Below are 13,534 nucleotides of genomic sequence, written 5' to 3'. Positions count from 1 at the left end.
GAGCCAAGTGGTAATCTGTAGAATTTCTAGAACTGACTAATAATGGTGGGAGTGTTCATTGTTTTCACCTTGGTCTGTTTCAGCTGCCTAGTTATAACAGCTCATTTCCTACATATAAGATTGTTAGTTTCAATAAACATATTGAAAACTCAGCACACATCTTCAGTTTATTCATCCTTTGCTGGACATTTTGGACAAACAAAGCCCTCAGAAAGCCAACTTCATCCTGCTTGGAGATTTAAAATTACATTTGATTTTGATGACAACAACTGTGATTATGCAATATTTTGTTTGCACAATCTTGCTGCATTACAGCTCTCTCATTTGGTGACGTCCCCAACGCATAAAAAAGGACATCTCATCAATTCAGTTTTTACTGATGTTTCTACTATGAGATTAGAATATCCCCTCCCAGTTTGCTGGTCAGATCACTACACTGTCCCATTTCATCTTCCAGAAAGAGGAAAGAAGGTTTCTCCTGTCCAGCAGCCAAGGTTTAGTCGGTGCTGCTCTAAATTAAATAAGGTAAACTGGGAATCCACCTTACTTAATTCCATTCCTGAAATGCATGGATATATCTCCAAAATAAATATTATATTTTGTGAATGGATAAAAAACACACTAGATAAACATATACATTTTAGATTGCACAAAACCTGCAGACCGAAGGGCCAGGCTGCATGTTTCTCGACAGACCTAGTAGAATTAAAGCAAAAAAGAGTGCAAAATAATGGAAATGAAGTAGAGGATAAACTATAAAGCTAGGAGTAAAGTATTGTACAAAAAACATTAAAAATATCAATATGCTATATGAAAAGCTTGGATTAATAACTTCAGTTTGAGCATCTTCCAGTTCTTCTAAGGAGGATTACAATATAGGTGATTCTTTTCTGAAACCAACCAACATAGGCTCTGGCCTATCCCCATCCGAGTCCCACTGCAGTATGGTTGCTGACTATTTTCTGTGTAAGGTTAGCAGCATTTATAAGGCCTTGGTGGGGAAGTCAGGCTTTAGGGGCACAGTCAGTGGTGCCTGACAGGCAGACCTGACAAAAAACAAATTAGTCTTGTTCTCTCAAATAGGGAAAGAAGACATAATTGACCTTGCTAAATCTGTGAATCAGACTCCCCACTTGTCTCAACACCTTCTGTTGAAAAAAGGACAAATCATCTTCCCAGGACTGTGGGACTGTTCCTGAGGCCTGCAAACATGCTATCATCAGACCTCTGATAAAGAGACCCTCCGTGGACCAGGGGCTTGCAGAGAGCTATAAGCCAATATCACTACTTCCTGGCATTAGCAAATTATTGAAGACATTTATTAATAAACATCCCTCCAGCTTTTTGGAAGCCCACAATTTACTGCACCCCACTTTAATAGGTTTTCAGCCTGGATACAGCACAGCAACAGTACTCCTAACGGTCCCAGAAGAGTTTAAAGGGGTCCTCGGCCAAGGTGGATCAGCTACGATGATTTTGGTAAGAACTGTGTGAAGCATTTGATCTGCTTCAGACCAAGTTTTGCCTAAAATATTTGAAGAAATGGGTATTGTTGGTCTAGCGCAAAAATGGTTCAACTCCTTCCTAAACAACAGAAGTTTTCAAGTCCATGAAGGACCTTTTTATGTAGCCCCCCCCCCATTATCTAAAATGTGGGGTTCCACAGGGATCTTCACTGAGTCCCACACTTTTTAATCACTATGTCTGCCCACTTGCAGACATTATGTGCTTGCCTGGTTTTTCAATGCTGTCATATGTGGGCAACACACAGATTAGTGTTTCCCTCTCTCCCAATACTGGAGCAGTATTGCACCAGCTTAATTTCTGTTTAACTGAAGTTGCAGGTAGGACGTCAGCCAGTTGCCTAGAACTTAATAGCGAGAAGACAGAGGTATTAATAGTTGGTAATAATCCCTCCTTATGGGGCAATCTCAGTTGGCCCAAGTCCCTATGAGAGCTTCAGTCTTCCAAGTTGGGAGTAAAAAGTCTGCACATCATCATTGATAGGAAACCCACCATGGAAGCCTAGGCTAGAAAGCTGTCATCAACCTGCTTTGGTCTTCTCAGAACCCTCAGGAAGCTTATGAAGTGGTTGCCACTCCTGTACGAAGACTGCTTATTCAGGGTTGGTACTGTCTCAGCTGGACTTTGGAAACTCCTTATATTTAGGTTGTCCAAAACCTGAAATCAAGAAACTCCAAGTTTTAAGCTTTGTGCCTGGCCCGACCTGCTCTGTATAGAAAGCGGACGCAAATTCTACATCATTTGATTCACCCTTACTGTCCCACGAGAGGTTTAAAATCTGAGAACCTAAATGTTCTCGTCATCCCAAGGGTGAAGAAGGCCAGGAGTGGGGGGGGGGCTCGTTTGCACACGTGGGGTCAGATGTATCAAAGGGGTTTACCCTTTCTGTGCCTACGGGAAAATGTGTTCATACATATGGCCTTCAGTTCCCAAATTATGGAATTACCTTCCACTGATGCTCAGGCAGAATGACAATGTACTCACTTTCAGGAAACTGCTTAAACATACTTGTTTGTGTAATCACAGTGTCCTAGAAGTCTGGCAGGCCATTCAGCTCTGGAAAAGCCCATCTGGTAGCCATGCGCTTAGGAAATGCCTTAAATTGACTTGAATTGGCATTACAGTCCGAGATGGCGACTTTTGGAACTGGGCGTTCAGGTTTGAGTTTCGTTGTTGCCTGAACATCCTGTGATCTTGGGAACATCTCGTAATTTCCCCATGTGTAATCATTTAATGTGTTCTTCTGTAATGTAACTGGTGCTCAGATAAACCTCTTTAATGCCCTTTGGCGAGTTCACGCTATACATGAACAAGCACACAAGTGAGACAATAGTGGAGCGGAGGTTGGGCAAAAGCGATGTACTTGAGATCAACATGGGATGAGATTGAGTGAGGTTGGAGGGGGCCCAGAGAATCATACATGTAAGACAGCTGTATAAAACTCTTGAAGGAAAAGAAGGGCGTTCGAAAAACAAACACTTATGGAAGAACTGAAGGATCCAGTCTGAGAGCTGGTAAAAAGGCTATGCTCGACTGGAGGAGCAAAGGCACACTGGAAGGGCTAAAACAAACAGGCACAGCGAACAAAAAGCAAGTAACTATGAATGGCAAAATGGTAAGCCAATGGTCAGCAATTGGCGGCATGGATTGAAAGGATCAGCTTACAGCATGTCCCCAATAATATGTCTTTGCAACCAGACAGCTGTGCTGTCTTGTAGGATTCGACCTAAAAAGATGGACAAAGGTAGCCAGAGACACAGGTTGGAAGGGGTGATTGATGTTCAGAAGTCTACGAGGCAGTGGAACTAGACTCCCAGGGCTAAATAACCTTTTCTAAACTTAAGGTTGGGTTGAAATAGAAATAGCTACGCTAGATAGCATATGGGACAAAACAAACATAAAAACATTCACAAAAGTGGATGGAACATTCACTAGAAAACTCCCTCGTATTTAGGGACTTGTATCCCACATAGGCACTACACTCTTGCATTAAAGAATGGCATGCAGGTTCCTGATGAGTCATGATTAGAAGGAATACTTTGGACACCAGAATTCTTAAGACGCTTTCTTTAATATAGAATGTGTTATAATGAACACAAAAAAAGTTTAAACTTGAAGTATCCTTTGAGGGCCAAATTAGACACCATGGAAGCGGGCACACCCTACAGATGTCTCAGTGAGGTCGGTGTTCCGTTTATCTGACTAAAGACATTACGTATATTATACTGAACCAGGTTTCAATTGCAAAGTTTCAAGTGCACAGAAAGGGACACGTGCCTGATGTGGATGCCAATGGCACTTACATACATTATAGAGCTGCCACACAATTACAAATGATTGCAAATGCGCTTTGAATAAAATACGTTATGCATAGGGTATTACATTAATGTTGGAGCCACTCATGATACTCTAGCAACAAGTGGGGGACACCAAATTAAAACCAGGTATCAGAAACTTTCTATCAATGTATTGGTATTTATATAGTGCAAACCTAGTTTAAGTAACAGACTGCTGCACATTACTGAGGATTGGGATATAAGCTAACAAGATTGTGTACTTTAAATATCGGCTATCCAAATATAATTCAAACATTATATTTCACATCTTTAGGCACAGTGAGATTAAGTGATTTGTCCAGAATCCCGTAATGATGAATCAAGAGCAGGCATGTGATTTAAACCTGTACCCCCAGGTTTTAAAGTCTACAGCTGTAGCAGCTAGGCCACATCTTCTCTAATTTGAAATTTATAGTGATAAAATTATACATACTGAAATGCTGGCTTAGACCATTGTCGCCAACAATTGCAGAATGTAACTGAAAGCTGAATTGGGGTTTGGAACAGAATGGATAGTATATACAGATAGAGGCTACCGCCAAAAGGGGGAGCTGCGTAGAATAGCACAGGCTTAACTACATCAAGTGGCAATGCAGAAAATGGTATTCGGATCCAATGTTGGGGCAAAGAGCAACCCGTGCAGGCACCTGAAGTGTACTAATCAGTATACGTATAATGTTAGTAATTGAAAATAACAGAATCTGTTTATCATAAAGAGACGGTTTTCAAGTAGTCAGGTCGGTTGTGTGTTGCAGCTGACAATATACATTGATAGTCAAAGCCGCTTGATGAGTTTTTGGTAAACTGTATATTGATCTGTATGATTTAAACCCCAATAAAATATGGTTTAAAACAGAGCCTTGCAAACTGTCGTAGTTAAATGTACTTTCCTAGGTATTGGTCATTTCTAAACTTGCATTTGTCTTTGCTAGGATTCTATCATTTATAAAAGTGTTACTTTCTCATTCCTTGTTTAATCTTGACACATAGGCAGCTCTCCTCCATGACACTGTGGAAGACACAGACACACAGTTTTCGGAAATTGAGGACGTCTTTGGAACAGAGGTTAGACACATGATCGAAGAGGTGACGGACAACAAATCATTACCTAAGGAAGAGAGAAAACGGTTGCAGATTGAGCATGCAGCCCACAGCAGCTATGGTGCCAGACTTGTAAAACTGGCTGACAAGCTCTACAACCTACGAGATCTCAACCGCTGCCGGCCAGAAGGTGCTTAAGCAATGCATGGCCACGCTTCTTTGGGCAATGGGGCTGTGGGGAGGCAGGCGGGATTTGCTTCGGCTTGACAGTTAGAGGAGAAAGGCATGGAAATGTGTGGGGATGCTATTGGGGTGAGAGTGTTGTGATTATAGTCATAATAATAATGAAGAAGGGAAATTCAGACAACAAAGCTACCCTTCTGGTCTGCTGGAAATAATGCATTTAAAGCTAGTGTTCTAGACTGCTAGTATTCCACAACATACTCATACTCATTAAAATACAAAGCCTGTATGGCTGAATTTGTGTCTTTTGAAAATGTATAGAACACAACATGATGCAATTGTTAAAGAGTATGCTTTATTCTGTTTTCGGTCTATTAAAAATGCTATATGAGTTAAGATAGCATATTAGATGTTAATCCTAAGTATGCAAAAATACAATGCATCTCTAAATGTCTGATGTGGCTAGATAACTTTGCAGCTATAACATTGGGTTGAGTGGGCCATGATCTTCAAACACTCATTTGTTTTTAAAAAATTGTACTGCTGCCTTTTTGTGCATATCGTGATGTGATCACTGATAATATATTTTCCTCCGTAGGATGGACCGAGCAGCGCGTGCAGGAGTATTTCATTTGGGCTTCAAAAGTGGTGAATGGAATGAGAGGCACGAACACGATGCTGGAAGCTAGTCTTGATCAGTTGTTCTGTGAACGCGGAGTGGAAATCTAATTTTATTTTTTTATTTGAACGTTTTCCTGTTTGAAAAGGACATTAACCTGTGATATTAATTTAAATGAATACTCCCCAGTGTCTGTGTGCGTTTGTCTTTCTGATAAGTCAAATAATCCTCTACAGCTGCACAAAGTTGCCATATGCCAAGGTATAATAATTTTATTGAGAATTAGGGAGAACAATGAATAAGAGCTCAAGACCTAGTAGCGCAAAAGACGGATGAGTAAATATGTGTAAGGTGTGAAAAACACTTCATGAAAAATGTGAGGTACAGAAGTGAAATTCCGCTTGTATTTATAAAAAAAAAAAAAATGGTTCCAACCGGCTTTCACACATTCTACTGTGCTGCAGTTCAAAACCTACCACCTGTGATATTGCATTGAATGTGCATTTTAGAGCAGTCTTGTACATTGCTTTGTAATTAGCTTAAAATGAGTTGTTCCATGGGCTGTCTGAATTCATTTGAGTGTAACTGATAAAATAAAAAAAATAAAAACAGCATTCAGTGCATTTTTTATTTTAAACTTTGAGAAACCAAGTTACCATCGACAGACAGCATGTATAATCCACAGTTTATTTTCACCAATATATCATTCAACATAAGGCTATTCTGTAATTTGAAACAATTTCTATGTGAAAAGAAAAACCAAATCTAGGTAGACGTAATATTCATGCTCATATTAGATTGATGGACTTTCTCTTGAATTCCCAGAATCACAACTGCTAGTTTTAACATTTGACAGAAAAACACTTCCACTTGATGCACTGGTTAGTTTTGTACACACAGGGGGTCATTCTGACCCTGGCGGTAATTACCGCCATGGCGGAGGTCGGCGGTAGCACCGCCAACAGGCTGGCGGTGCACCGCTGGGCATTCTGACCGCGGCGGTTCAGCCGCGGCCAGAAACGGAAAGTCGGTGGTGTACCGCCGACTTCCCGCTGCCCTTGAGAATCCTCCATGGCGGCGGAGCGCGCTCCGCCGCCATGGGAATTCTGACACCCCCTACCGCCATCCGGTTCCTGGCGGTTCTCCCGCCAGGAACAGGATGGCGGTAGGGGGTGCCGCGGGGCCCCTGCAGTGCCCATGCCAATGGCATGGGTACTGCAGGGGCCCCCGTAAGAGGGCCCCACGAAGAATTTCAGTGTATGCTTTGCAGACACTGAAATTCGCGACGGGTGCAACTGCACCCGTCGCACCTTCCCACTCCGCCGGCTCCATTCTGAGCCGGCGTCCTCGTGGGAAGGATGTTTCCCGCTGGGCTGGCGGGCAGACTTTCGGCGGTCGCCCGCCAGCCCAGTGGGAAACCCAGAATGACCGCCGTGGTCTTTTGACCGCGGAGCGGTCTTTCGGCGGGAACCGCTTGGCGGGCGGCGACCGCCGTCCGCCGCGGTCAGAATCACCCCCACAGTGTAATGCTGCATCAGTATGAGCGGAGAGCCAGATACAGCATGGAGTTTAAAATAATTAATACATGAGCTATTGAAGTATCAGAGTATTAGGGGACAATCTGTTTGTACTGGTTTGGGGTTTAGGTGGAGACCTTCGGTCCAGTAATGGCATCTCATTTATGATCAATGAGGTTCTTTAAATTCTTGGCAGGGGACATTAACGTAAAGTTGCATATCATCTGCGTAGAAATGATAGTCGTATTCGATTAACCAAGGGTATGGGCTAAGGGCTCCATGTGGGAATAGAGTCAGTGATGAAATAGAGCCTTGTGGACCACCTTGATGCAGGTTTGATGGCTCAGCAAAAATAAGAGCCACTTGGGACACCTTGACGCAGGTCTGATGGGTCAGCAAAAATAGTGTTCAGCTTGAATAGTTGGTTTTGGTGTTCGAGTATGATGCAACACTATTGAGGGCAATTCTGTCTATGCTCACAGTTTCTTCTAGGATCTTCCCAACTGATTCATGAATCACTATGTAAAAGGCTGGAGAGATGTTTAAAAGGACAAGCAGACAGGAATCCCCCTAGTCCAGGAGTAGCCATTAAGGAATAGATGAAAAGCCTGGCTACTAGAGAGAAAAGGCCTGAATTCTGAGACAGTGAAGGTGCACCAAATCATCCATAGAGCTGCATGCCCCTGGACTGTGAGTACCTGGAGGCAAAGTTTTGTCATTATGTGTTGGCTTGACTGCCACAGAAGAGTTTTATTGTAGGAGTCCCCAACGGTGGAAGTACTGTTGATGTACTTGGTTATTTATCTCCCATTTATGTGTTTGAAACGTCCAGCTGAGCAGGCTCGCAAAGTCATTGTTGACTCAAGATAGATGCTCCGCTTGGAAGAAAACTTGATGACACGTGGCAGATTGCCCTATCGTTTGTGCTACATTGGATAGGTAGGGTAAATGCGCCCCCCCCGTTATTGAATGTAATACATAGTGGTTACGCTGTCTGTTTATGTTGTCTCTTCGGATGAGCACAGTTTTCTTGGGTATCACTATGTAAAATGCTCTTAGAGATAGATGTTCTGCCATTAGTTATAGGAGACAGATGTGCAGCCTTTGTTGCAGATGAGACCAGTGGCCCTACATTTGAATTCAAAGATGACTCAACTGCCCTCCCGAACTGCAAGAGAAGCATCTATGACTGGTGACTGGTGGTTGAGGAACAACCTACCACATTTTTGCACAACCATTTCAATTTGTGCTGAGCTCTGGGCTCCACCAACACCAAATCCTTCAGCTGAGTAGGTGCTTGTGACAACGGCCTGGTCAGACATTCCTGTAAGAAGCACATATGCAAGCGAGCATTTAGGACTGTTGGAATGAAAGATGCTGTAATTCCCAGCACGTTCATGATCATTCTCACTGCCAGAGGATAGAATGGCTGGAAAAGGGAAGGTAAAGCAGACTCTGTAATGCCATCCTACTCGTCGAGGGTAGGATGTGCCTATTACTCTGTGTTTACTGTCCCAAGGAAGATTTTTTTTGTGACGCTTAATTTGCAGATGAGAGTCACTACCTGCGAGCAAGGCATTACTGTCAGCTGTTGCTTTTTACTAGTCATTCATCCAAATATGGAAAGACATATTGCTTTGTAGTGAAGATGTACTGTAACCACAGTCAGACATTTTGTAAACACCAGAGGGCCTAATGTGACCCAAAGCAGGCTTCTCCAGTGAGTAGCTTATGAGCTAATGGTGTTGCTGTTTCTTGTAAAACCCCTACTTCGTTGCCTGGATTTGCAGGGCTACAATGGTCCTAGCTGTTTCTGTGCCCTTCTCGGTGTTTTCTGGCATAGAGCCCACTTGTGGGCTAAGTAGGTGTTCTCTTAAGGATGTACCTCTGGTTTGAAGCTGGACATGTTTATCTCCCTGGAGGCAATGTTGACTGCATTTAGTACACATCGTATATTCACTTTCCAAGTCATTTTTCCTTCCTGCACTAGCTATTTCCCCAGTTTCTTATATGCTTCAGGAAGATGCTCGACCAGCTATTTCATTTCCTCCAAATGATATCTGTTGTACCTTGACAGTAGCCCGACTGAGTTTGCTATATACCACTGACTGCTGGCACCTACATCTACTCTTTCCCCGGGATCAATTATTTTACCTTCCTTGTCAGGAGGGACAGTTTGTGCTGCCCCTTGTGCAAATGCTGTCGTTCTCACTGTATGGTCGAAAAGGAAATTCAGAGGAACAATTCCTTCAGTGATCATAGGTTACTCATGTTCCGCCTTGTATTTCTTTTCAACTGTTGGGTTACTACCCAGTTTTTATTGGGTCCTTGAAGTTTTCAGTTGAACACTTCAACATGATTTTTTACATCCGTAGATACTGTGCCAATATGAAAAGTACTCCATTCCTCTACAACATGACGCTTTACCTTGTGGTGGTCAGATGGTCTTTGGATACTGAGTAGTACGTAGTAGTATCATTCTGCAGTAATGGTTTAACCAAATAGGGCTCTAAAGACAGATCATCCTTTGGGTCCACTTGATAATCATGCCACGGAAATTCGCTCTTCATAATGGAGGAGCAGATATGCAGAGGGCTGATCTGATGAATGTACTGCTGATAGAGATTGTACAGGGTGCTATTGTGAAGGCAATGTTGACTCCCTAGGTTTATGTTTTTTATGGTTTGGATTTGTCTTGAGCTCTTTGAAGATGGCTTCCTTGAACGTGAACTTCCTTTTCTTGGGAGCTAGTTGGTTAGTGGATATTTGCAGGAAAGTGCCCCTTTATGTATGGTCATCCCCCACCTTTTGCCCCTAATGCTGATGTGTACGACTCTGTTACTGCACTGGAAGCCTGCTAACCAGGTCCAAGTGCCTATGTTCTCTCCCTAAATTGTTATGTCGATTACCTGATTGGTAGGACTTTACCCCCTTATAAGTCCCTAGTGGATGGTACCCAGGATTCCCAGGGCATAGGTGGTAAAGGGGTCTCCAGGGATGCAGCATGAGTTTGTGCCACTCTGGGTGACCCTCCCAAAGTACTAGTGGCAGGCCTGCCATTATAGACTGCCAGAGCGGTGCAAACTGCTTGAGTTCGACTGTGTCCTCACCAAGAGTGGCACAGTCCAATGCACTGCCTTACATATATGTCAGACACCCCTAAGGCATCTGCAACCCAGGAGGAAAGGTGCATTATATTTAAGGTGCAGACATACAAGCACAAGCTTCTTTGTCTCTATAGAATCCTTTGCATTAAGGTACACTACAAGTGTAGGCTGGTCTATAAGATAATATGGGACCAAAGCCCCAGTTGACTAGGGCTGCTAGCTCCATTATGGTATCACCTAGATATGTTTAGTTTGGTGTCAAACAACTTGCCTTCTCCCCCCAACACGATTCATGTGTTGAAGAACAGCTGGCATGCACCCAGGTGGCACACTAGAGGTTGCCCACCTGTTTGCCATACGTTTTTGAGCTCTGGGTGAGCCGCCTGTGCTTTTTCCCATGCTTGCTGCCGCCAAGACAGGTTTCTTACCTCCTGTCAGTTAGCCTGGGCACTCCCAGAGGTCATAAACAAAAGGCTGAGGTAGGAAGGGGTCACACCTGCCCTCCAGCCAAGATATTGAATAGAGCCTTCAGGGCGGTGAGCTTCAAAGGCTTCATGCCACTGACAGCCATCAACCCTGTCCTCCAGAGAGGAAAAAGCTCCCCCTCCCCCCACCCCCAGACACATTTGCTGGTGGACAGGCAGAAAATTAGGTATGCAGGACTGTGCTAACACCCAGCAGGCTGACTACACCTCTAGGGTGAGTAGCCTGATCTGTGGACTAAATTTAGATTTCTGCCATCATAGGAGTGGCAGAATGGAGGGTACTGGGTAGCTAAATGTGACTTGTCCCACTAGATGTGGTCACCTCAGGGGCAGATTAGCTGTAGAAGCTAGCTGCCTAATGGCCACTAGTCTCCATGCCTCCAATTTCCCCAACCAGACTCTGCCCACTGCTTCAAAGCAAAAACTGGAAACTCTGTCCCTGAGGCAACAGACTTAGAACTGCGTGATCAACCTTCGTCCTTGGCTGAGACTTGTCACTCACAACCAGAGGGACACCTGTGGAAGCCAGAAGCATCTTCAGTCTCCTTTGGACTAGTGGCGCTAGTCCCCTACAAACTGCAGGTAAAAGCAACCGCAGATTCAGAATCTTCACCACCCATTGGGATCATCGTTGGATTGTGGAAATCCAGGTGGTCCAGTGTCTTCTGGGTGTCGTAGTCCAGCCTGCCTCCAAGTTTCAGGCCGCTACACTTCTCCCTCAGATCCCAGGAAGTTCTCAAAAGAATCCTGCACCTTTACTGCTGCCAAGGCTTGTTGGTTGCCTGTCTTCCAGCAAACCCCCACACTCAAAGCTGCAGGTGCAGGGCACAGCGTACAGCCAACACCTGCAACTCAGCCCCAGCTGAGATTTTGCGTCTCTTAATCTGCAACGTTGTGTAAGTGGCAAAGTCAGCATCAGCTCAACTCCCGTTCAGCACCATGGATAGTCAGGACAACTCTGCACCCGGACCCCACAAACCAGGACAAAGTAAACTGACTGCTGTGGCCTTAACCCTGCAAGGGTTCCCCGCAGCACAAGCCCAAAAGTGGTCGAATTTCACCAGTGGCTCCTTACCATTGACTTCAACATGAGTCACAGTCAGCCAGAACAGCTCTGCACACAGAGGCCATGAGCCAGGTAAAACTGCACTGACTGTCGTGATCTTGTCCTAGGGACTATACAACCTTAACCTCAAAAGGGTTCCATGCAACTCGCTTTTTAAGTGTGTTTTTGCAACTAATGACATTTCTCCCATAGACTTCAATGCAAAGTTTAAAAGGCAGTTCTGCTGTGATTTACTATTGCTTCTCAAGTCTATAACTCCGGTTATAGCTTCTCAAATCTATAACTCCGGTTATACTTACCCAATTCTGTTCATTTTGATATCTAAATTTATATAAAAATAAGGTCTGTTTTTGTAAATTGGTGTCAGATTTCTTTCCAGTCATATCAGTTACTTCTCATACATGTTAGTGCTCTGAAATGCTTAACACATGTTCCTCTAAGTAAAGCCTGGCTGCTCTTTGCCACACTACCAGGATTGAGCTAAGGATTCACTAGTGTGAATACAAGGACCATCACTGGGGTATTGTGAGAGTATTACACAGTGAGGGCTAACCCCCACCCCAAAGAATACTCCTCTTTCCTACATGGTGCTTCAACAGTGGGATCTTGAACTTGTGCTTCGCAGTACAACTGTAAATCCACTAAATTGACGTAAGCTTAATTTTGTTTCCGGATTTTTCTAATTGGCGTGTAAGGGCTCCGGCTAGACCCCCATTCCATTAGACAATCAAATAGGCCTAGTGAGTTAGGAGTTTTGTTTTCCAAAAGTTCTGTTAATAAGACCTGAACTCTGAGGTTAAAAAGCACAATGGATGCCAAAAGTCTCGACTTGTCCGTCCTGCCGGCCTTCAGAATCAGTGACCTTTGTGCAAAACCAGAGGCATTGGCTATGGAGCTACAGCCAAAAAGGAGGAGCTTGTAAAGGCCCTCAGCCTCTATGAAGAAGAGAGGGTAGAGAAGGGGGCTTCTTCCTCAGAAGGTCTGCCTGTAGAGGCAGAGGAAGATGTTCTTGCCCCAGAAAATAAAGGGGGAGACAGTGAGGACCTTGATTCTACACCCTTCCCCAGACCCCCTTCACCAGTGGGAAGTGACAGAAGTCACTCTAGCAGACCCCCCAATGGTAAGACAGTAGGACTCCTTGAGGATGAGTTGGACTTTATCTCCCTGGAGGAGCGAAAACTCAAACTTGAGTGAAGGAGACCAGCCCTAGAAGAGAGGATGGCTAAATTGGGCATTAGGCCCAAAGATGGCGGCAGCAACATTAATAGGGAAAAGGAGGAATCCTTTGACCCAAAAGTATCTAAATTGGGCATGAGGCTCAAAGATGGTGGCAGCAATATTAAGAGGGAATATGAGGAATCCTTTGACCCCAAAATAAAAGGGATTGTCCGCAGGTTCAGTGATGGAGATGACATTGATAAATGGTGTGCAGCCTTTGAAAAGGCCTGCAGAATGAGGAGGGTACCATCTCATCAATAGGGTGCTCTAGTTTGGAAGGTATTCCTAGTTAGAGGCAGAGATAGACTTCTTACCCTTCCTGAATAGGTGACTGAATCCTACACATATGAAGGAGACACTCATAAAAGGGTTTGGGCCCACCACAGAAGAGTACAGAGTGAAGTTTAGGGACACCCAGAAAAGTCAGAACCAGACCTG

General features: G+C 44.1%; 1 protein-coding gene across 1 annotated transcript in view; it reads left to right on the top strand.

Annotated features, from left to right (window-relative positions):
* HDDC3 (HD domain containing 3) overlaps positions 1 to 6,317 on the top strand; it is an 82,629-nt gene extending 76,312 nt beyond the window's left edge. The window contains exons 3-4 of the mRNA XM_069222655.1: positions 4,851 to 5,091; positions 5,683 to 6,317. Of these exons, the coding sequence (XP_069078756.1) occupies positions 4,851 to 5,091; positions 5,683 to 5,813 (372 nt within the window). The 3' untranslated portion in view covers positions 5,814 to 6,317. The remainder of the gene's footprint in view (positions 1 to 4,850; positions 5,092 to 5,682) is intronic.
* The last annotated feature ends 7,217 nt before the right edge of the window (positions 6,318 to 13,534 follow it).

The sequence above is a fragment of the Pleurodeles waltl genome, chromosome 3_1 (assembly GCF_031143425.1).
Source record: "Pleurodeles waltl isolate 20211129_DDA chromosome 3_1, aPleWal1.hap1.20221129, whole genome shotgun sequence".
In the NCBI taxonomy this organism is placed as follows: Eukaryota; Metazoa; Chordata; class Amphibia; order Caudata; family Salamandridae; genus Pleurodeles; species Pleurodeles waltl.
Note: the sequence above shows the minus strand (reverse complement) of the source record. Positions and strands in the feature narration are given on the sequence as shown.